Below are 25,843 nucleotides of genomic sequence, written 5' to 3' on the forward strand. Positions count from 1 at the left end.
AAGACCATTGCCCAGGTTTTTGGAGGGTGCAGTGGAAATACCCTGGTAGTGGCTGCCGCCATTTTAAATGAGATGAGAGGTAACTTTTTTTTTGCCATTGCTTGGAATGGACAGAATGAGCCATCTGGGCAATGACTATTGAGCAGGGACTTTTACCTTTTGTGGTTTTGAGGCTTACTCTGTAGTGATCTGGATAAAATATGAGATTGGAAACTGCTAGATCGGAGGAAGGCTCAAACTGAATGGAGCAAGATGTGAATTCTCCTACTCTTAGAAATCCATAGAAAGCCAGGAGGAATACGTTGCAGAGGAGAGCTTTGATGTAGCAAGAGAATGGGGTTGAGCGTAACACTGTTAAAACTTGGAGTAAGATGGGAAGAGTGATGGGGCGCCTTGTGTCAGGGAGAGCAGGGGAATGTTTGGTGAAGCCTTTGAGAAGCAATTTGATCGAGTGGTCTGAAAACAGGCTTTGAAAACTCTGCAATTTAAGACGAGACAGAACATTGGCAATGACGTTAGAATGGCCGGAAACGTGACGGGCAGTGATGATGAAATTATTGTCCACGGCTGACCAGGTGATTCAACACATCAAGGTATGATGGCTTTAGACACAGAACAACCCTTGTTCATAACCCTAGTACTGTCATGTACATTCATTTCCTCCTCCACAGGTGGCCCCATAGGTGGCAAGATACTGCAATAGGGATTATTTCAGAGAGTGCTGAGGATTCAAATGCTGAAAAGGAGGAAGGCCATTGTGCAAAAATGGATAGAATCGGAGGAACGAACAATGTCATCGTAGAAGAAGGAAATGCCATTCCAGTAACTGAACAGGTGGGACCAGAACATGAGATTGGACTGGCAGGCGCTGCTCAGTATGACTGACTTGAGCAGAGAGGGAACAGAGCTAGCCAGGTCGAGCAAGCTGGAGATGAAGGAGTGCCCCTGTGGGAGGATTCTTATAGCAAAGTTGAGGTGGCCTAATAGAGTCAGGAGTTGGCGCTTGGAGATAACGTGGGAGGAAATTAATGACTGGGCAACAGTGAAAATGCAAATGATTACAAATTTTGTCTTGTAGCCACAACGAGCATCTCGGGCCGGAACTGAGTGACAAGAGCACACAGACTTGGGGTGCACATCCTTGCAGTGGCTGCAGATGTGGAGGCACAATGAGAGCATACACCCTTGTTAAAATGATTACAAAAGGGCATTTTATTGAATACCTCAACTATCCTTGCCTTGTAGTCGAAAGTGGAGGGGGTGGCCTGCAGTACAGTAAGTGGGAATGACCAGCGTAACACATCAGGAGAATGAAATGGCGTAGGTTAACATGATGAGGATGTCCATATCAAAGATCTACCAATCAAGAATCAAAATGGATCGATTGAGTCGCACATTTGGAAGCAAAAATGGTACGTATTGGAAAAAAATGTTGCACGCGAGATAAGTGTCAAGCTTTGCCCAGCGCTCAGGAAAAGTCAAACAACTGACCTCCCTATAGGCACAGAAAGCCACTAATAATTCCCCAATGGAGAGGTCTTTAGAGAGGCGGGGGTCGGAGGACTTGTACACCGCAGTGAGGTCAGCCGAGGACACAATCTGCTTGTTTACCTCAGAGGAGGGGAGGATGAGAGACACGAGGTTGATGTAGCTACCTTGTGAGATTTTAGACTGCAACCTGGGCGAGATGTTCACGTGCATGGGTGTGCAGAGTCTACCCAGAGAGAGCCTGGTGTTCTGTTAAGCAATGCTCCCTCATTGAGTTTTGGTTCTTCTTGTGACAGTGCCAAGGCAGAAATGTAAATAACTTTGTGGTAAAATTACAATATAATTTGTAATTTGTGCAAAAGAAACAACACTTAACAAGAGAGTTTTCTTTGCTTCAGTGATCTGAGCATGCACAATATGCGAGGATGCAAATCTCAACAAGGGGATCGTATCAACAACATCTGAGAGCCGAGTGTGGACGGGGTGTTGATTTCATCGGGGATGCGTGTGCTCCTCCGAGCCGGGAGATCCAGTAGGGAGCTGGAGCCCCCACTGAACAGCAAGAAGGGAGCCTTGAGGTCATCAGAATCGAAATCGGACATGCTAGAAGTACTCTCAAAGTGCGGCACAAACTGAAGCAGCCATGCATCTGCAGTGGGGATTTAAATTGGGCAGACTAGGCGTTGATTGGAGGAGTCATTGGAGTGAGGTGATGAAGGATGGGCAGCAGGTAAACTCTGGAGAAGCATTGAGGTAAGATGGGAGCACAGCTAAATCTTCTCAGCTAAATTTACACTAGCTCCATTTGTTCAAATACAAGTACAGGAACAGATTTAGCTACTTGTTCTTAGTTATGAGAGTTTCAATAATTGTGGATACCTTTTAACATATAAGATGTAATGGACAAATGACAGTAGGAATCTGTCATTTGAGTTAATAAATAACTAAATATATAAATGGTAAATTTTGTGGATTGTTTATTGGACCCATTTACCCCTTAACTGAGACATAATTAAATTAAAAGTTCAGAGGTCTCATTTATAAACCATGCGTACATAGATAAATGTTATGTATGTGACTTTCCACGTTCAGTTTGGCATCTACTGTACATAGAAATTTGCCTTTTTATACACAAACCTTTGACTTTATGGACATTTATCTTGTCTTTGTACTTACACGTTTCTTAAGAATTTCCCATAAAGTGTGCTCTACACCTTTACTATAATGAGATAGGATTAGTGCCTTGGAAGAGGTTGATACTATACCCTTGGACAATGTACTTATTTTTGGATATCGTGTATTGCTAAGTGTGTTTTGTGTATTTTCTAATAACCCACTTATTTTGTTTTTAACCTTTTAAAATCTGCCTTGTTTATGGTCTTTGTGTGCCGTCTCTCAAGCACAGGGCCATTTTAATTACCCTCTATTCCCCAGCCTCACAAGTGTAAATACCTTTTGTGTAATTCAGCCTGAAGTTCCCATTCACTCATTACCCCTAATCCTCCCAAACGTCACCTCTGCGAATGTGGCGCCTCCTGCAGGTCTTCCCCTGTTACACTATGGATTCCCTGTCGCTGGGCTGTAGGGAGATCGAACTCTAATTAAGATTGTTAATGAAGATTTAATTTTCCACTTCAAATGAGCCACTGAACTCCAAGTGCATCTTGAGTCCGACGCAAAAGTAAGAGAGAGTGGAGCAGCGAGCTAAAACTTCTGGGATAGTTGGAAGTCACTTAAGAAGAAGTTCATTTTGTGATCTCAAAGCAGCGAAGAGAAGTCAGAATAACCATGATCCTACACTTCAGCTATTCAACTCACCTCTTCAAAGTCCATGATTCAGGAATCTTGAGTCAACCCTGTGAAACAACATGAAGACTTCTACTTGAAAATGAAACATGATTAAATAAATTGGGAGACAAAAAAATCTTGATGCAGAATAACTAACAAGAACAGTTGCTTTTGTGCTGCACTGACCAGTAAGTAGGGCAAGGGATTATTAACCAGGATATGTGAAGTTACAGAATCACCCTGACAAATGTAGATTAAGCTAGCATTGGCTTGGGCTAGCGCACTTTTCAGACAGGTTAAAATAGTGGATTTTGATTGACAATGCATTTACTGAATGTTAAAGATGCACTATGTAACTGTTCTGGTAGGGATCAGGTCATCCACTTTCTTTTCTATGGAGATGTCATTGATGTATCTGAAATCTCATCTATTTATTTATTGTATAGGCTTGCCTTTTCATGGATCTGACCTATAAATTGGCCAGCTCATCTTCATGGAGATAGATGTCATATTGTGGAACATTCCAGGAAAAGCAATAACATTTGTGTGTAGAGAAGCAGGTAGTGAACCCTCCTCTAGAAGTTACAGTGAACCTTTAAAAGACATCGCCCTATGAAAATAAGCCTAGGCTACCGTTTTCCCTCTGTCACTATTAGAATTCACACACATAAAAAAAATAAAGAACACAATGATCACACGCTTGATTTATGCCATTTTATCAGCTCAGGTTTCTGGCTACCTCACACTCCAGTTTTTTCCAGCCATCTCAGGGGCAGGAGGATGTCGCTTACTTGTGTTGTGTGTTGCTTTTTTAATTCTTCACCTACTTCATTTTATATTGCTTTAAACTGACCTCTTTAAACCTATATGTAGTTGAAATTCAAAGTTACTCAAAATGTACTAACTCCAAACACTGGCACTGGAGCTCTCACGCTGTGTGCCGTAGCCAGAGGGCGGCTTAGTGTCAGAAAGGTTCAAACAGAATTGAGAATCGCAATGCTGGAATTTCACACACACATGCACACACATGCACACACATATACTGCTTGTCCTGTGATGCAACCTCACGCAGCTCTCAGTCCTCTGTCAGTCCCAGGTGGACGTCTAACTCTTTATCGCAGCTCAGTATAAATACTGTGATCAATTATGCATGCTGTAATTATTGACAGTGCGATGACAGTGCGTCTCACCTCCACTGCTGCATTGCGGTGTTGATGCTTAGGGCTGCCTCATAAGACATCATGCTAATGTTATGTTGATAGCAATATTTGGTGGCTGAGATCAGTTGTAGGTTTAAGGCAAAACTCACTACAGGATTTTCTTCTTATAAAATGATGGATCAGTTTGAGCTATGAGATTGTATAAGTAATAATATTGTAATAATGCTCTATTCTTGTGCCTTTTGGGCATAATCTCTGTATTTATTATTGGTGTTTATGAGAAATGTAACAGTTTATTAAAGATGCACTATGTAACTTTTTTGGTGAAGGGTCCACCATCTTCTTATCTCCATGAAGATTTCATTACTTTTCCTGGAATGCTCAATAGCATTGTGTTAAATGTACCTATCTGGTATTTATTTCACTACAGGTGTTAATGAGCAAAAATATACATTCTTACTGTGAGCGAATCACCTCTACACAGATCTGATCTGTACCTTAGTTTTCACTTGCTATTTTGTGAAATATTGTAGAGACAAAATACAAAAGTTTAACACTACAGAAGACAAATGAACAAACAAATCAAGCAACCAGCAACTAATAGTACTGTACTCTGTGGACACCTATTTATTAACTGGGGTACTTGACAGTTTTGAAAATGCACTTTCACATGTGTGAATTATTTATTAAGCCTCTTAGAAAAATATGAAAAGTGTATCTTTTATTGCCAACTGGGCATTGCCAGCTGCTGTCAGAGAATATCAATAATTCTCTCTATGAATGTATCTGTCAAGAAAAAGAGCCACAGTGTGTGAGCAAAGTGTGTATGACTAAAAGATGCCAATTATGGCATGCTTTTGTTTGCAAGATATTCTTCCTGTCACCACCATCACGTGAAACAGGCTTGTAACTACTACCCCCATTAACTATTAAAGAAATATACAACCAATAATGAAACAACCAATAATGAAACACAATTCTTATTTGACCCAATTCTTCTGTGGTAACTTATGTAAAAAGATTCAAGAATATGCTATATTTGGTTTTCTGATTGTCTGTTATTGGATATGTAAGATCAATCCTTACTGGCTCTCGGACTCTAATAATTACGCCAATGCATTAAGATGGCTTTTCTCAAAGCACTTGAAATCCCGCTGTAACCCAATCACAAATACAGTTCTGTGTAATGCCAACGCTGTGGATATTAACTGCTAATATGCTCTCTCTCCTCCAGCCCTCCCCGTCTCCCCCTGACTTGAGGCGGGTATTATCATTGTAATCAAGGCGAGACCCGGCTAACACGATCACTCTCTAAACCATCATGTAGAAATAATCCCCTCCTTCATATTTGATTATTGTAATAAATCTTTTTAAACAGCTATTCAGTCACATGGCAATGGGGAACATCTCCTCCATCCATCACAGGGGAGAGGACGAACGACCAGAGAAGGAAGGATTAGCAAAAAACAGACTTGTGCTTTGTAGTAATCAGGTATGGCTTGTTTGCCGCCATTGCTGAGTTCAAAATGTCCTTTTCACGATTATTTTCTTAGCCAGAGAGCAAACAGAGAACTCTCCTTGTTCGTCTGAAAGCATGATTGCGCTGTCTGTCCTCCATTACTGACCTCACATCCCCCATCGGGCTGAATCTGTCCAGACAAGGTGTTCCTTCATCTTAGCCAAACTCACACGCACACACAAACAAGACTGTCGGGAAATTTCAAGGGGCCAATTTGACAAGGCGCACCCACCTCCTCACAACAAGGAGCACAATGATTTGTATGCACGGCATGGTTCATCTCTCAATTCCTTTCAGTCTCGTTTCTCGCTGAAAAAACATGTCTAAAAAAATACAGCTGAGGTCTGATTATCCTGAATATTGAAGGCTGCGGAAAGGCAAAGGTTTGGAAATAGATGCTTTTTTTTATTCAAATTTACAAAAAAAATGTTCAACAGAAATAAATACAGTGCACGCAATTGTGGAGTTGTATTGACATTGTGCAGAAGCAATGAGATTCAGAGAAGGTGCACAACCAATGGGAATGACTGGTAAGAGGTTAAAGTGTCAGGTTAAAGGTTAGAACTCAGAGAATCTACATAAGAAAATCCTTTGAATAAAACCTCCAGATTGTGAAGTATTAATTTAGATATAGAGATAACAGGAGAAGGCTATAACACACACAGATCACCTTTGACCTTAAACACATTCTTTTCTCTCACCATAACTATAACATTTATAACTTTACTATTTATAGCCTTAATAAAGCATGAAAAAAGACTTAAGGTGCAGAATTAGAGTTTTAATTAATTAAGCCTGAATTCTTAATAAACTATTTGTTCATTATTAATTAAAGAGCCTATGTTACGCTATTTTTGGATCTATGTAATAATGTTGTTTCCTCATCACAAACATATCTGGAGTTGTGTTTTGTTTCATTCACACATGTTTAACACACAAACCCTGCATATTTAGTCAAACGTGAGAATGAAACACAACACAACTTCACATATGTTTTTGAGGAGGTAACAGCATTATACTTGGGTAAAAGTTCACAAGAATACATTTTTCCATAATATGGGACCTATTCTTCTCCTAGTCTTTATTCATTCTGTATTAAGGCAGTAAATAGTGTCATTATTATAAAGTGATAGTAAACAAACAAACAAAAATATGCAGTCTATATGTATAAAAAAAAAAAACCCTGAAAATGTCTAAATTGAATTGAAGTTTCGTTTTTCCAGGCATTGTGGCCATGACAAAGTCTGAGAAATGTCTTCCCCTCTCACCTTATGTTGCATCTATTCTCTCAAAAGAACTAAAGAAAAGGGGGGTTTCTCTGGGGAATGCTGGCTCGATCCTGTTTAAAACAATTTATTCAGCTAATCAGGCATTTGATTGGACCAATTTTTGGGGCTCAGAAGGGGGATAATCAGAGAGAGGAGTACTTCAGTGGCTGCACGACTTCGCACGTCTGAAATAAGAGAAATCAGTCGATCCTCAGCTGGATTTGGGCCAATCAGCAACAGAGTGCCTCAAAACTACAGCTAGAGGAAAATCTAGAGCCAATCAAAACTAGGATTAAGCACAAAGAGTCACTTATAGGCTTTGCTAATTGTTATTTTAGTTTAGATTATAGTTTAATTATCGGCTCTGTAAGGTGCTTATTTGAAGAGAGGGAGATGAAAAAGTTGGCACAATTCATTTGTGTTATATAACTGCTCACACTGCTTTGGTAAAGTGTTGCTGCATATTCAATATATTATCTCTCTAATTATATAGATTTGTCCTACACAGTATAGGTGTTTTCTGCATATAGTGACAGAAATATTGCGAGTATAATTTGGCACAAATCCCCTTAATCAAATAACCACAAATCAATGGCAAAATAAATATACATAAATAAATAAGGATTGAAACAAAACAATGGATACAATTAAATAAATAAATATGCAAATAAACAAATGTGCAGTTATTACTTGTGTAAATAAACCAGAATTTAAAAACTTGTGATGTTTTGTGTGTTTCGGTACGGCAGCGTAATGTTATAGTCTGGTGCAGTTCAACATGGTTTTTAATTGAATTCTGGACAGGTCCATTGGTGTAAGGTCAAATTGATCTAAATAGGGCTATAGGTCTTTAGTCATTTAGTCCATTCATCTGTCCAAAATCTGTGTTAGTCAACTAAACATTTTATTTTGACTATAAGGATTTGTATGGGACAACTGCAGAAAGGAGAGTGGGTGAGTTAGCTGAAGATTTATTGGTATTTCTATAAAAAGGTAGATTAAACTCATGATTCACAAGTGTAATCTGTCTTTTAAATAAATGCAATGTTTCCTAGCACTTTTTTATGTATAAATAATTGTTTTTGCATGAACTCCCGTGCAGGTGTAGTCTTGTGAGTGCAATTTGGGGCAGATACATAGAGATACTTAATAGTTTTGAGAACTTACACCACGCCCTCTTTTATAGTCAACTAATCAATCGGCAGGACATGTCTTTAGTCAACCAAGAATTCCTTTAGTTGAATACAGCCCAACATCTCAGTCATTTCCAGTGAGGTTGTGCATCCCTGGCTCACACCTCTGGGCCTTGTGCAGTATTACAGAGTATTGGTCCTAATCCCATCCAGGCGCTGTGGGTGCTGGTCTGTGACTCAGGTACAATGTACTATGGGTCAGTCGGAGTGGTGTTCCATGTGTACCTCCTGTGTTCACATTAGAAACCATGACAACAAGACATTAACCAAACAGGCAGAGCAGGTTGGTGGCTTTACAGTGAACCATTGATGGATGTTTCTGATATAGCACTCTAAAGATGCCCACATTCTGTATAGAGTATTTAGTGGGACATCATTTTTGATTATAAATTGGGTATTTATATAGTATATGACTTTGTTATGGTATAATCAAGTATGCCATTATTTGTCACAGAGACACTGGAATTCCCTCAAATCACAAAGTTTATGCATCTTATTTCATAATTTCATAAGGCTCTTTCTCAGTCTCAGTACAGGTGCACCTCATGAAACAAAAATATTGCTGATTAATACATTTATTTCAGTAGTAGTCTCCTTAAAATACTTTTATTTTGTATATATTTCAAGAACAAACTTTGTAATGTTTTTAAAGCTTGCAGCCAAGATTCTATATCTCATTAAGAAGTTATAGAAACATAAATTAATATGACATAATTATTAGACTGCAAGCACAATATTTCCACTCTGTTATTGATGTGCACCTGTTTATGACCAAACCAGGTGAGAGAAGTAGCACTGGTCTTTTACATAGAAACGTATGGGGTAAGGTAGCTGTCAATTAAACATTATAACATTTATCTGTATTCAGGCATAAAATGTATTTCCCATATTCATGATCAATGGAATCCAAATAAAAAAATCATAGCATTTCACATTCAAATATAAAATATGTGTGTGAATTCTCGACTTGTAAATACAAATGTATTTGTTGTGCTTGAGGTTTGTCTCTTGAAAGTACGAATCAGAGCTGTAATCAAACTGTCAATATGACGTCACCGCTCACAGACATTGTACACAGAGCAGGAGGTGCCGTATCTGCTCTGTAGCAGTGCTGTTACTAAGTTTTTTACAGACACACAGTATTCTGTGTTACTGTCTTGTGAGAGGCAGCAGTAGGACAGGCCCAAATATACTTTCGACTCTCATGTTGCATTTCACGTAAGCCCTCTGACTGGCTGAGCCTGGCACAAAAATCTGCCCAGATCCTTTCACCTGGCCATGGCATTTAGCTTTGCCTCTATGCACCCGCAGGGCTTTGAGAGCTGCTCCGTGAGAAAAAATACGAGCAAAAAGCTAATTATTTTGGCTTACTAAAGGAAAATCAAATGGCCATGACGTACAACCATCCATTTTCTTCCGCTTTTCCGGAACCAGGTCGCAGGGGCAGCAGTCCAGACATGTCCTCCAGCTCCTCTGGTGGGACCCCAAAGGCGTTCCCAGCCCAGCCGAGAGGATAAGCATGACGTACACAGGTCTATAAAAATGTATTTATATATTTCAGAGAAAAAAAGAAAAGAAAGTACAAAGTACTTGTCTGGGTTTGGACCTGGGTTCACATTACCAATGTCCAAATTCTTGAGCTAAACATAGCAAGATGCATTTAAACAAAAAGTGGGTTATGTATTTCAACATTACAGTAATTCTCCTTGGCATAGTAATATAATGAATAAAAAAAAACAAACATCTGTTTAATTCTACAACTTCAATGTTGTAGAAAGCATCCTCAATAAATACATTAATAAATGGCAAATGTGTGAAGTGTTTTCCTACAGCCAGAGCCAGCCCAATCCATGAGTCTGTGCTCCACTCTTAATATCTGTGAGCAGTGACATCATACTGACAGTTTGATCACAGCTGTGATTTGTATTCTCAAGAGAGAAACCTCAAACACAACAAATACATTTGTATTCACAAGTTGCAAATTCAGGCACATATTTTATATTTTTGAATTTGTGAATGTGAAAAACTATGATTTTTTTAAATTTGTATCCTCTTGATCAAGAATATACAAAATACATTTTATGTCAAATACTGATAAATATGCATTTTTTTCATTTGGCCTGCCCATCTTTCACAGCTGCCTTACCCCATAGAAACTACATATGTCATATTAGAGATAGATAGAGATTGTAGTCCTGTGGGAGTTTCTCTTCACCCTCACCACTGGATGTCGCTCAGATTGGCTCCTTGCTAGGAGAGGCTTGCTCTGAGGCATCCTGTAACTAATACTGTGCAGAGGAAACTTTGGCCAGAGGCCACATGTATAATTGAAGGGTTTGGCTGCCCATCCGAATGTGAACAAGCCACATCATGTTGACTGTAAACAGATCCAGGAGTCTTGTTCTTTATCCATTTCTAATCTACAGTATACGTACACATAGTCTCCACAGTGCTGCGTTTGGACGTATTTTACACTCATGTACAGGACTGTGCAAAAGTAATAGTCAAGAAAAACTGTGTAGCAACAAATAAATGTACAAAAATACACATAGTAAAAACAACTTGGAGCACCTGTAGATGTACATTAACCTCTGCCAAGGCACTGGACAAAGCAATGCCCCAGACTGTACTCAAGCTAGAGGGTTTTTTAGTTCAGGGGTAATGCTCTTACCACTGAGCCACAAACAGTGATCCTTAGATATCAACAGTGATCATTCACACAAAATGAAGAATTTAGTTGGCCCATTACTAACGATCCTTAAGTCATAAATAAAATAAAGATACATACATAAAAGATGCTTAAATACATTTAAAGCACCATTTTATGCACCCTCCTAAAACTTTTGCACAGACCCACATGTGTTGGCAATAATATGTGACAATATTTACATTTTATTTATACATACAGTCAGACGTGTTAACTCTTTTTGTTTAACTGACATCTTATAAAACAACTATGACATGGTTCATTGTCTAATATTGAACATCACACAGTAGAAAAGTGCTTTCCAACTGAAAACTCTTTCTGACCGTTAACATTATGTATGTATTCACATTTTTGGCCAGAATTGATTGCCGTAGCTTCTTTTGTTTTACTGGTTTTAAATGCATGCCATGAGTCTGCAGAAGAGGAGGAGGAGGACTATGTATAAAAAAATAGTAGGGACATCCTTAATAAAAACATTTATAGTCCAATAAAAGTGTTGGATTCTCCATAACATAAATTGAATGCATGTATTTTATCGCAGTACAATCAGAGCCAGTTCCCTGTGTGTCTTCGTGAACGCTGAGAAGACCCGGGGGATGGCGAGCGAGGTGAGGCTGGGGTTTACAGTGGATGATACCCTTAACGCGCTTAAATTTTTCACAATGTTTCTTTTTTATCCTTGTGGGCTAAAAGGAGGGGGAATCTTTTGCAGTGTTTAAATGATTTATCATATTCATTTGGAATGAAGTAGTGAGCTGAATAATTCACTTTTTCCAGCGCCGCAGATGGAATAAAAAGTAACAGTTTCTGTACAATCGTCTCACTTCTCTTTCACAACAGTATATGCCGTCTATATATTTATTCTGTTGTGGTTCATCCTGTCATCTCCTGCTTTTGTTAAATGTTTACTCTTACATTTTCCTCTCAAAACTAATGTTCCATCTCAGATATGATCACTCTTTACAAAGTGGTTGTGTCTCTTCCTCTCAGCACAGTATAATAGATGTGTGTTTTTTCATATACATCCATAGTATTCCTTACAGGTTCGGGAACAATGTGCCACGTCTCCCCTCTTGTCTGCCACCATTACTCATTCCCATACGTGAGAGTTGAATTAAAATCCAGTGTGGTGATGTTTGGGTTGTTTTTCTTTGTCCGAAACATTTAACAAATTGTCGTTGCCCCGAGCAGAAGAAGCCTGTGCATTGTCTCAGTATCTGTGCTCAAGCGTATCTGCGTTTCAACACTTATTGCTTTAAATTACATCAATCACTCCCTCCCCTGCCCTCTCACTCTCCGGCCTCCTCGGGCTCATTTTTCTCTGTCTCTTTTTATTACTTTGCCTCTTCATCTTTCTCTCCTCTAACTTCTGCTCGCATTATTCTGCCGTGGCCTGCCTTTTCATCATCCCCTGTTCCCTCCTTTCTCCCCTACCCCCTTTGCCCCCCATTTGTTTCATATGTATCAGTCCTTCCCTTCGTGTCCTCCCTCCTTTTTCTCACAATCCTCGTTTGCATTTTCCATACATTTTTCTTTCTCCTCCTTCTCCTTCTCTCTTTCTTTAAAAAGTTGTGCAAGGTTCTCAAACTGCGGACCCCACTCCTCCATACCGGCCCCCCAGTCGTCCTTGTCTCCGTCTTTGTCCCCATCACTTTCCAGCGAGCTTAGGGAGCCAGCCCGCGACCCAGTGCCCTCCAAGCCGTACACTTGCACTGAATCGTACGGTGGCTGAGAGGGGTCAAAAGTGACTTGGGCAAGGCGAAGACGAAGGAATTCCCCGACTCTTAAGGCCAAAGACGGACCTCCGGGATTCCCTCGAACAGCTTCTACACCAGGGGGAGCCCAGGCAGCACCCAGTACTCCAGGATACCCCCCTCGTGGCAAAGGCAAAAGCTGGGGGCTCATATCTCGTCTTCCGACCACATACCCTCCTATCCCAACACGTTCACGCCAGTCTCCGATAAAGCCTTCTGGAAATCCAGTCGGCGTCCCGCTAAGAGAAATCCCGCCTTCTCTGTCTCCTCTCCCCACTACAAAGCTGCTCCCCATCTCCAGTCCACCCCTCCCCAGTGTTCCAGGATAGTCTCTCTGCCCTGGTCCTTCTCTCTCGCCTGTTGTCCCACCTCCTGCTTCCGTGTCGCCCTGGATGGACCCAGAGCGTTTTGGGGACATCCCAACTCGCGAGGCTCTTCGTCCAGCCAATGGGAGTGTGGCAGAGTCGCACACCCAGCCCCCCACGCTGCCATGGCAACCCTGTCCCATCATGGAACCAGAGCGTGTCATCACCAGGTTATGCTCCCGGGGCACGCTCTCCGACTGCGCCTGTGGGGAGTGGAGGTGAGTGGATTCAGAGAGGACTTGGGGGTAGATCTGGGGGTGTTAAGTTTGGAGATAAAATGCAATCAACACATTTTGGAAGGAAGGGGATATGGTGACAAATGACACAAACAAGGGAGATGAAGAGAGGCAAATGGAAGATATTAATTCAAGACTAGAATGAGCTAACACTGCACTGTGAGAAGGAAATGGACAGGAAGTGATAAAAAGATAAAATATTCAAATTAAACAAAGAAGCCTAATAAATAATAATGCTAAATGATAACGAAGCAGGATATAAATAGCTATCCAAATCCCATCTCATTCTACATTCAAAATAAATGACTACAATATTGCAGTAACCATGGCAGCTATCAACATGAATTAAATGTATAGAATGTATTTGTTTTGTCTACTAAATTAAATTAAGTAATTGTCTACTAAATTAAATTAAGTAATTCATTCTCATTCTCATTCAATGCTTTATATCAGCTCCATATTAACTGATAAATCAATTTAATATCAGTCCAATTTCAACATCTCAAGCTTTCTTTCATCAAGCATAAGAGCTGCCATCCATCAAAGCTCCCACTCGCCCTTCACTTATACATTAACTGCTGACACTCACCTCACATGCCAGGATTGTTTACACAGGTATATTATTATAGTACACTACCACTTTATTACTGTATGTACTGTACATTGTATTACCAATCTCCACATGTACTTTCATTTTACTATAGGTGTATTGCCAAGGGAACTTAAGCAGGAAAAAATCTGTATTCAAGCTAAAGGACTGTCACTTTATCAATGGCACTGTTACAAAAAATTGAGCTATTCATAATTTACTTTTTACTTTTACTAAGATTTTGCTGTATTTATTGAGTAAACTGAACGAACAGCTGGTCTGCCTCAAGTAAAGATAATAAAACATGAACTATTACAAACATTTATAAATACATATAACATAATGGCACTACTAAGTTCTAGATACTTTTGTGCAAGATATTATTGTGTGTCCTAAGGCTGAGACAGCAGCTCACAGAAGCCGAGTGGCTCACATAAAACTATATAGTATGTGTAATTGCAGCTAAAATGCATTTGCGGGAGGCCGGGACATTTGCTGTCAGCCTTTTAATAGGCCAGGCTTTATGACAGTGGAGTCAGGGCAGAGTCCTGCTGGTGTGTCTCACAAAGGTGTCAGGTGCATAGAGCAGCTCTCTGCACTGGATATAATCATTACATTCTGTGCACTAACACAGTGAAAGCTTGTACAAATCTTACCCAGTCCATGTCCTGACCATTGAGTTTGTCCTCACTGGCCTCTGTGCAGTTACTGGCCGTGCCCGTGCCCCCTCCTCTCTCTTGACTGTCAGATGTCCTCGGCGTTCCTCCGTCCGACGTGCTCACCCTGCTCTGCGGTGCTGTCCCATCTCTGCTGCCAGTGCGACTCCCAATGCTCAGGTCTGTGGGAGCCATGTAGACCGCTCCAGATTCCATGGGCCCCACCATGGCTGCCTGGTTCTGGATGACCAGGGAGTGATCTGGCTGGCCTCCAGGGATGCGATAGCCTAGCTCGGCCAGGCCCGGCTCAAACGCCCCTCCGGGTGTGCGCCGCAGGACCGGGAGAGTGGCACTGCTATAACAGAGGCGGCCATAGAGAGGACCCCCTGGGCCGCTGTAGGTCTGCTCCAAACCCTGGTTCTGAGCCCAGCTGTATGTGCGACCCTTTTCCACTGCTCGATGGGCGTAACGGCTAGAACAAACACACACCCTATATTAGACTGTGCACAAAAGTACCTCCATAGTGGGTCAAAAACACATGCAAATGACATTTCTGCTTAAATGTCCTGGAATAGCACTGTATTACACTACTCAACTAAATGCAGTAAAAATTTGTATTGACTAACATAGATCTCTCTTTCGCACTAGAGTAAAAAATCTTCATTAATTAATTCAAGTAAAGCAGTATTGCTGTGAGAAAGGTAAAGTTGATTGCAAAACATTGCACAGTATTGCATTCGGAGTTTGCATGTGTTGTGTCCACCTCCGCAAACAGTGGAAAATCATTTTCCTAAAGCAGTCTTTGTATTTCTCATATGGCTAACATAAATTCATCCAAACTAATTATTAGTCCAAAGGCAATAACACGCTTTCAGAGGAACATCAAAGTGGGTGAACACAACACAGTATTGTAAAGGGCCTGAACAAGTCGTATCTAAACAAATGCAACAGCGGTGTTTTGATTGACACTTGATAATCGCTAGAGAACCCTGCATTGCTAATGCATTAAAGGCATTTTTCACTATGTTAGAATATTGATACTCATTGATCTTTACACAGTGATGTGGGCTGTATGTGCGGATAGCAGTCACAGAACTGATGAGTTGTTTCTCTTTAAGGGAAATCTAAATAGAACCATTACCTGAGGCAAAGTGAATACTTTTGGGCACACAATACTCACATATTCCTACTGTCCAGCGTGCGATAGCCTCTGGTACGTGAGCTGTGGGGGGCGCTCTGGAGCGCAGCTATGTCAAAGGCCGCAGTATCGGCCTCTCCTCCGCCTTCGTCGTCATAGGTGATAATGTTCTCCCTCACATCGTCCTCCTCCAGCGGAGACAGCGAGTCACGCTTCTGACGCCGCAGTGATAATGACAGGGCGCTCACGGCTGGGGACGGGTGACAGAAAAAACACGACAGGCAGCCATGGAAGAGAAATTGGAAAAAGAATGATGAACAAGGGAGAAGGGGCACAAGTCGCAGGGGAAATAAGAGGAAGGAAGGGTTTGGAAGAGTGAGGAGGCAAGAGAGCAAGGGAGCACATTCGGGAAAGGAGGTGAGACAAAACGAATAGTGACGAGGCCCTGGGTTAGAGCTGGTATATCATATCAGCAGCTTGCATGCCGCCGCTCAGTAATTGACTTTGAGCTGCAGCCAGGCAAATGGACCTTTTATTCTTTCATGACTCTGCATAGCTCTCCCCCAAGTCCCAGACCACACCACGTTTAACCTGGGGTGGGGGTGGGGGACAAACCAAGCTCTTTGATTTAATTCATCTGAAGTATGGATCACTGATATGGCCATGTTTTTCAACAGGGATTGATTTGAAATTATGTTCACAGGTGTCAATGGTGGATTCCAACCAATCTCATAAATGTGCAATTTAGGAAATGGTGTTCTTAAAATAATGGCCAGATTCTTTTGATTGAAGGACATGTAAAAGAAGTAATTAATTATCATAAGATTAATATCTAAAATCTGAATACAAACTATTTCTGCTGGACATAATAAGATAACTAAGATCCTCTATTAAAAGAATCTCCCAAAGGCCTTGTATAAAAAAAGTTAGAAGGTAGAAGTTTTTAATTATGGTGATGGAAACAAGTGTTGAGTAGAAAAGCAGTGCTGATTGTCCAAACACACATTTCCGGCTGCAGATAACGCCCTTGTCACTTGAGAACTCATTTTCCAACTCCAGCAGAAGTCACTCGGCGTGATCACCTTCACGCCGTGTTGCGCTTCTTCCTTGATTGAACTAGTCTCCTCTGGAATGATAATGCCCTATCACCGAGGCATGAGTAGTGATCCACCAGACTGAATGGAAATGACAATGATGCTGGCTGCATGCCAGAGCCTTCTCAGCACCTGCACATTATCCAATTGAGCTGTGAGGATTTGCGCGCAGGTAGCACTGACATTTTATTATGCCCTATCCTAAAGCATGGGACCCAACACTCGGGCAGGATTGTTATTTTAGCTGTGATTAGCACTGACCTTGGCAGAGGAGAGCACTGGGCACAATATGAAAAAGACTGCTACCACAAAGCTGTGACTAAGGGCAATATTTACGCTGCTGCCTCCTTTATTTCCATATGCAGATGAAGCACCGAGGGATGCAGTCAAGTGTAAACAGCCCTAAACACTATTTGCACATCTTTTTATTTGCAGATTAGCATTAAACTGCTAAATCTCAGTGGTTCAACTATACTGCATAATATGATCTACGTAGTCAGTACTGTACAAAAATGGCACAATCCAGTGTAGAAAATACAGTAAATGGTAAACCTGTGTTCATTTCTGAGGGATTATCTGAGGAGCGTAAAACACTTTTTAAAGGTGAGGGTAGAGTCAGTCTCTAAACTCTTCATTGTTAGTTTGTAAGGTATTTACACTGAGCCTACTATGTGTATTGTAGCATTTCAACTGCAGCTTTCTGTTGCTCAAATCTTGTTCTGTTTGTGTTTGTATGTTGCGTATTAGTGTTTGCTATGTCCTCTGAACCTTGTTGTGCATGTTTACCTAGTAGTGTGGCCACACAAGCTAGGATGGCCAACAGGGCGGCGGTGCTGAGTCCAGGTGAAGGCAGTGTGGACTGCTGAGGCAGACAGACGGCCTCTCTGTCCCAGTCGCCCTCGGTCTGCTTGTCCTTGTCCCCGGCTCGTGCTCCTCCTTTCAGGCAGGGACACACAGACACTGTGACTGTCCCAGTGCTGGTGAGGCCTGACGTCCCGTCCCGCAGGACTAAAGGGACATACATAGTCAGAGTGGAGGATGCAGAGCGAGACAGAGGCAGCAGCTGGGACACTAGCACCAGACTAGCTGTGGGACCTACACAGGACAGTGAAACAAAAGAGAAACAATGAGATTTAAAAAGAACAACATTTCAGCCAAAAAAAGTAACTTTTCAAAAGACTCATTCAACTAAGTCAGACCAAAAGCCCCAAATGTCTCAAATTACTGCAAGTCAAGAGGGTAAGCCTAACTGTTCCCAGAAGTTTACACTACAGCAAACATTCAGTCAGGCTAAGCTCACAGCTGGGCGGTCAGGGCTTGAGTGAGAGAAGTACAGCTGTGGCACTGTACTGCTCAGAAGAGGCTGCAGCTCTAATTTATGGAGAAATACAATCAACACCAATGGCCTAGAGGGGTCATTAAACCTCGATGATCTTCTGTGATCCATATCATTTTGTGATGAGAAAACTGTTGATATGAGCAGCACAAATTCCTCCTGTGTGGTGTGACATCTGATGGCACATCAAAGAAGCCTTTGATTTTGTCAAACACTTTATTCTGTTTCAAGTCAAACGTGGCTCATGTGCATTATCCGCCTCACTCTGCAGTGGCAATTATTTTTATTTACAAGAGTTAAAACAGACAAAATAGGTAAAATGGATACACATAATAATGATTTAACAATCACAACTTTGAAAACTAGAATTAACATTGTTGGAGCACTGACTTATGCGCACATTTAGCTGAGCCACAGCTGTGGAAAATGTTGACTGTGGGGTGCTCAGGGCAGATCTACTTTTTGACAGATATAAAATCTGAGTTATAAACTGCCATAAACACAACAATATTAAACTATTTTGGGAGTTGTCGACTCAGCAGTTATACTTGAGCTGTATGTACTGAACAGGTTGCCTTAGGAGTTGCTGTGTCGATATTATATAAAGGGATAATTTGGGACATAGCAAGTTTTGTTTTTTATTATTGATGTCAAGTCTTTAGAACAGTTAAATCAATAGGCACTGCCACTTTCACTTTGCAGTTAGAGGTTGTATTTGTTCACAAGCAAATAGAGCCTATTGTTAAAATCATAATGGAAGAAAAGGACTATCTAACACACCATGGGTAGGATTCGAGCTGATGTATTTTACATTTGTGGCAAACATATATTATTTCTGGGAACATCATTTTAATGGAAAAAAACAAAACATGTGCCTTGTTATTTCCATTGTGCGTCAGTGTTCATGCCAGGCACAGGAACAACAGCACAAAATAACCCCTCATTTTTACAAGAACTAATCACTGGCATACAGCACAAATAAACTGCTCCCCGTTTTAACATATACAATCCAACATGAAGAGCCAAATGTACTGGAAGTGAAAATAGTACATGTATTAGTTGTCGTTGTACTAATTTGTTTGATAAGTATTCACGGTGGAGGACACGATAGATGTTGAGAATGTGGGGAAAGCAAACAAGAGAGACAAACAAAAGAAGAAGAGGATAACAGAGCAAAACAACAGGGATGCCAGAGTGTAGAGATGGATGCACAGGGACATTCACACAGACAGAGGAGGAGAGAGAGGAGAGAGGAGACATGGAGATACTGCAAAGCATCAGGAGACTGGGAAACGAAGGATCAGATTTAACCATTGATGAATCTGGATCAGTGTAGATTATAGACATTTTGAGATTGTATTTTGGACCTGATTTAGTAAGACATGAAGGTATCGAGTTCAGTATAGAAAACAGCATGCAAAACAGAAATGCAACACTAATGATACACACACCATATAAGACAAAATAATAATGTGTTAATAGATACTCAATAGACCACAGTGGATGTATAGTAATAGATAGTGTGCAAATTCAGTTTAGTTTTTTTTCCCCCCCCAAAATAAGACTTCTGTTATCCTTGCCAAAAATGACACACCACACTTTGAGTCAAACTGTGTGATCTGGTGCCAAAGACAAGGGGCCACACATGGAAACTGTGCTATTACTCAGTGCAGGCTGGGGCATCATCTGTGAACATGGATTAGAAACAGCATGAGACAGAGCTGTGGTCTGCTCCTCAACAACCATAACTGTTTCTCTGCAAATTATTGGCACTGTCCAAAAGGAAAACTTGTCATACAGAAAAATAGTCACAATTGGTTTATTTCTGTACTACACACATTACAGACACAAACTAAAATATATGTACTCATTATTGGACCCTCCAGGGCATTTGCATTCTACAATCAATCACATTTATGTATGCAAACACACATTCTCAAATCAAGCACACTATTTTTGAAACTACTAAATCGGTTAAGATCTCTGAGGAAACAAACCAACAGAAAAATCAGACCCTTTGTCCACATTATTGCTATGATACAGAATTACAAGGTCCCTGCATGCACATTTACGGCACTTGCTTTCATTCAACAAACACAAACATGTTTATTTATTTTGAATGAAACATATACTGGTAGGTAAGCTAAGGAAAGGTAAGTCTACGTATTCCTAGACATTTGAAGACGCTGTACCTGATTTTTACTGTTTTAAAAACATGACATAAAAAGACAGAATTACTTCATTTTAAAAGGTTAAATGATTCCTCACTTTCCGTATGCATTCTGAGCATCTGCATTATTCACCGTGATGAGTTTAAAAGTGTTTTTCACAACTTTTATAGTCCAGTGCAGAGTTTTGCCATTGTCATTGTGATAAAGCTAACAACAACTTGCATGTTAACATGCACTTCCTATTATAAGACAATAAAATGTGTTATAGTTAGATGCAGGCAGCACACAGTGGACTTATTTTGACCACAGTGTATCTGCACTGGGGCAAGACAAACTGTCCTCAAATAAATGGAAAAAAAAATCTGGTAGAGTACCTTCCATAACTATATCTTGATTTTTTTTTTTTTTTTTTTGTCATGTTTTGTTTTACAAACACATCTATAAGACAGAGATTCTTATTTTGATCTTTCAAATTGATTTCTTATATATTTATGTGAACTGAATATGTGAATGTTTGCATATAATGAAGGCGTATTTGATTCTCAAATGAATGGACACAAAACTGTCATTCAGTCAACCTTAAGCCTGATACCTAAACTAAAAGAACATCTACAGAACAAGTCTGCCTGGTGAATAGGATGGATGACAGAGAGCTGGTTCTTACCCCCACTGTCCCGAACGCTGAAGTTGAGCGCCGCTCTGGACTCCGGGGGGATGCTAAAATACACAGTGCTGTCGTTTCCTCCCTCATCTCGATCGATCGCCCGCAACACCTGCACCACCTGTAACACACGGACCGAGAAAGCAGACGAGAGCAGAGAATCAAAGCCTGAAAAGAACACTTACAGAGTGCTTGTAGCTATAAACCATTAGCATACGTCAGCACGGCTCAAAACAAGGCTGACAATTAGCAGCAAATGTGTGGAATAAATAAAGTCTGATACACATCGCTTTTCACAAATGCAAACGCCGCAGTGTGGGTTTCAAATTAGCAGAAGCAAAAAGGGAACAAAATTACTCTAAAAATCTTCATAAGCTCATAAGCTGATGGGTAATTTCTTCATAATGAAAAATGGAGATCATTACTATGCAAGGCGTTCTTTTCAGAGACGCTTTCGTGAGCCGATATGAATGCAGAGATGCAGAGTTAGTCAGAGGCAGTGTTGCATTGTGTTGTTCAAATATGTTTTGGCTAATAACATGCCATACCAAGATGACATTCACAGATATGCACTTTTTTTTATTTGTTCGGTAAACGTGCAAAAGGATAATCATCACACAGGGACAAATCGGCAAAATCACACCCTTAGTCAAGACAAAAGCACCAACAGAGCAATGAAAAAAGACAGCAAAAACAGCAGATGGGCCCCGAATGATGTTGATGTAGCCTGCTTGGATGATGGAGGAATGGGGGAGAGAAAACAGTGACTGAGATATATAATTGAGATAGCATCAAGTAAGAGCAGAGTGTCTAAAATCTCAAGAATACAAATAAAGATGGCAGAAAGCAGCGGAGAGAGCGAGAAAACAGAGTGAGAGAGAGAGGCAGAGGGGGATAGACAGATAAAGAGGAAGAGAAAGCGAAAGACTGAGAGAGGGAGAAGAGGAGGCTACACTTTAATTACGTTGTGAATGCTGTGGCGCTCAGATAACGGGCCATGGAGGATTCACCTGCTTCTGTGCTAAATGAGCACTCGGGAGCGCATGCTGATATATACTGTATATGAATAGCTTTGTGGCATTCACTCTCAAAAGATATAGAGCCCTTATTCTAAATAGTGTGAAATATACAGTATGCTCATTTTAGTAATAGCTGGTTTATTTGCACAATTTCATGTGGTAGAGTAACAGTTCAAATGATGATGTTTTCTGTGGCAGTTAAAGATACACTATGTAACTTATTTAGTGGAAATATCGTTACTTTGTATGGAATGTTCCTTCATCCTTCATATGGTATTGAACTTTTCAATCTCCATGGAGACAAGCAGCTAAGGCAACCAGGAGAAGTTGCAGATCAGCTCTGTGGATAGGCAAGCTCCCTCACACAAAGAATTAATGTTTTTTCAAGACATTTCAGAACAATAAAAACACCTGTAATTGAATAAATACAAGATACAAGAAAAGCAATAACATCGACACGGAGACATGCAGAAAAGTTACATGGGGCACCTATTTCTGTTTGCATATATTTACATTTGCTAAATAGTTTTGCATCAGACTACAATAAAAAAAACTAAATCCAGAGGGAAGTCTAAATGTCCATCCATCCATTTTCTTCCGCTTATCCGGGGCCGGGTCGCGGGGGCAGCAGTCTAAGCAGGGAGTCCCAGACTTCTCTCACCCCAGACACGTCCTCCAGCTCCTCCGGTGGGACCCCAAGGCGTCCCCAGGCCAGCCAAGAGACATAGTCCCTCCAGCGTGTCCTGGGTCTTCCCCGGGGCCTCCTCCCGGTGGGACATGCCCAGAACACCTCCCTAGGGAAGCGTCCAGACATCCTAAGCAGATGCTCGAGCCACCTCAACTGGTTCCTCTCGACGTGTAGGAGCAGTGGCTCTACTCCGAGCTCCTCCCGTGTGACCGAGCTCCTCACCCTATCCCTAAGGCCACCCTATGGAGGAAGCCCATTTCAGCCGCTTGTATCCGCAACCTTGTCCTTTCGGTCATTACCCAGAGCTCATGACTATAGGTGAGGGTAGGAACGTAGATTGACTGGTAAATCGAGAGCTTTGCCTTTGGACTTAGTTCAATCTTTACCACAACAGACCGATACAGCGACCGCATCACTGCAGACGCTGCACCGATCCGCCTGTCAATCTCCCGCTCCATCCTTCCTTCACTCGTGAACAAGACCCCGAGATACTTGAACTCCTCCACTTGAGGCAGAGACTCATCACCCACCCGGAGAGGGCAAACCACCTTTTTCCGGTCAAGAACCATGGCCTTGTCTAAATGTGTTTGTACAAAATATGGCTGAGCAAAAAGAAGCAAAACACATATGACCTTTGATCCTTGTTTGGCAATGAGAAAAATATATTTAAAATTAATCAAATCTAGAATTTTGTTTCATGAACTATTTTAATAATTAATGTTGATTACAGTTGGGTGTTATGACCTTCAAAATGGAGATCAAAATATGGGAGTATTAAATGAACCTCAGCTGAAAAATAAATAAACATGGGGCATTGAAAAGGTGCAAAATTCTTTTATGCAACCTGAATACTGATTAATGTTCATTTACTATTAGACTTATGAAAGCTTAAACTTGTAATTACACAGATATTTTGAAACAATGACATAAATGTACTGGTGGCATATGCATATCATATTAGTGTTTACAATCCACATGCTTTAGCTTGTTGGTAGACTAAATTTACTCATTAAATTCCTATGTTAAATTGTATTAGTTTAATGCTCCCAAGAAGACATTACAACCTGCAGAGGAAGCATCTGGTGAAATGTTTAATAACACAATATGTCTTTGACAATTTAAAACAGCAGGTAATCTTACAATGAATCACAGAACTCACCTGTCCAATTTTGGAGGAGTCGCACATGGCCGTGGTGTACTGGCGGTCAAGTTCAGGAGCGTTGTCATTCAAATCTAAGGTCTCTATGGCAACAAGGACCCGGGACACCTGACTGGGATTGTCTAAAACAGAGGGACAATTCACAGTCAAAAACATGAATCCTCATACAGCTGTAAATGGGACTAAAACCACATGAACACACTCCAGTTCCCTAAGTGCACTCTATAATATCTGCTCAATTATTCTCTAGAGTGAGATCAAACTTCTCATGTCCATCCAGAAACATGGCGGCTCTCGTAAGCCATTAGGGAACTCACAATTGGCTAAATATACAGCAGTGCACGTGGGTCCATTTGGCTCCCAGCTGGAGTGTTAGTAATGCCTCTGTAGCAGTCAGTTTTTCCACATCAAACTGTTGTGTTCCCAGCCAAAAGCACAACACAGTTCTAGTACGCTTCTAAAGAAAAGGCAGGAGAAGAGAGGAAGAGGGAACAGAATGGAGTCAGTCTGCATAGCTACAACCAAGGCACAGTGTAAATGGATTGGCAAAGGATCTCGTGTACTCCAGTGAGCCGGATACACACGCTCAAACATGGACTCCTCCCAGTCGCACTTGAAACGCATGCAGCTCAACATCCAGCATTACATTCACTGTGCAAGAGGCTAAGTACAATACACATTACTACACAAGTACTGAGTGTCTCTCAAGTATTATTCTTCAAAACTGGTGTATTACAAGTTCAAAAAAGGTGCTTAAAGGTGAACTGCTTGACTTTTCTGTTGGAGAGTCCACTTCCTGTTTGATTTAGCCTGGAATGTCCCAAATATGGCATTAAACGTATCTATCTCCATACAGACATGCAGGCAAAATATTGAGTTCTTTGCCATGAAAACACACAGTAATAGAATGAATGCAAGATAGATAATTAGCCATATTGTGGACCATTCCACACAAAGCAATCCATAAGAAGCAGATGACTGACCCTCCACTTAAAAGTTACATAGTGCACCTTTAGTCATTGTTTGCATTTAGCTTTCTGTTGCATTATATGCAACATTTTGAAGACTTTTCCCCAATAAATTTTGTTTAAAAGTTTCTGTTGTAGAGAGTTGAAATTAAACCATTGCCAATAGAAAAATGTAAGACATAAGAGACCTCATCCTATTCAGTCTGAGAGATACATGTTGTGATTTTTTCTATTTTCTACATTTTCTATCAGATAACAACAGATGGTACAGTTACATTACAGAGTCTTTTTAAGGTAACTTTCAAATCTCTTTTTTTTTTTGCACTGTACAATTTTTGGCTACCCTCAACCCACCTTAGTTACCTTTAAACAAAAGCCATACTTTGCTCTCACATTCACTGCAGTTACACACAGGGTGACAGCTCCTTGGTCCCCACAATGAACGAGCAGAGAATGAGCTGGTGCTAATGCTACAGATGCCACAGGTGAGCTAGCCTGCAGTCTGTTTATTAGAGAGTGCTCATTATTCAAGACAGCTGCCTCCACACAGATACCGACCTGCCACCAACCAGGAGCTCGAGCAGATTTTAAGTAAAGATTAACTCACAGGACGCAGGACTTGGCAGACGAACAACTTTCTCTCCCTTCACACAATGACCACTGGACAGAATTACACGTCATGATAGTTTTGACAAGAAGCACTGATGAGGAAGATGTTGCGAGCCAAGAACACTTTCAGGAAGAATGTACTTACTGCATAACTATGTAGGCCAGCAGTCATTATTTCTCCTGCCTTCTACTTACTTTTAATAGAAATGTCTGGATACTTGCAGATTATATTGTGTATGACGGTTCCTGTTTGCTTGTGCGTCTAGATAAGATAAAA

General features: G+C 40.8%; 1 protein-coding gene across 1 annotated transcript in view; it reads right to left on the bottom strand.

The window, feature by feature from the left end:
• Positions 1–11,910: 11,910 nt before the first annotated feature.
• LOC117385252 (cadherin-24) overlaps positions 11,911–25,843 on the bottom strand; it is a 104,449-nt gene continuing 90,516 nt past the window's right edge. Inside the window, exons 8-13 of the mRNA XM_033982523.2 lie at positions 23,990–24,111; positions 21,127–21,244; positions 17,742–18,050; positions 15,904–16,111; positions 14,724–15,195; positions 11,911–13,493 (exon numbers count right to left, since the gene is read on the bottom strand). Of these exons, the coding sequence (XP_033838414.2) occupies positions 12,588–13,493; positions 14,724–15,195; positions 15,904–16,111; positions 17,742–18,050; positions 21,127–21,244; positions 23,990–24,111 (2,135 nt within the window). The 3' untranslated portion in view covers positions 11,911–12,587. The remainder of the gene's footprint in view (positions 13,494–14,723; positions 15,196–15,903; positions 16,112–17,741; positions 18,051–21,126; positions 21,245–23,989; positions 24,112–25,843) is intronic.

The sequence above is a fragment of the Periophthalmus magnuspinnatus genome, chromosome 17, assembly GCF_009829125.3.
Source record: "Periophthalmus magnuspinnatus isolate fPerMag1 chromosome 17, fPerMag1.2.pri, whole genome shotgun sequence".
NCBI classification, from domain to species: Eukaryota; Metazoa; Chordata; class Actinopteri; order Gobiiformes; family Gobiidae; genus Periophthalmus; species Periophthalmus magnuspinnatus.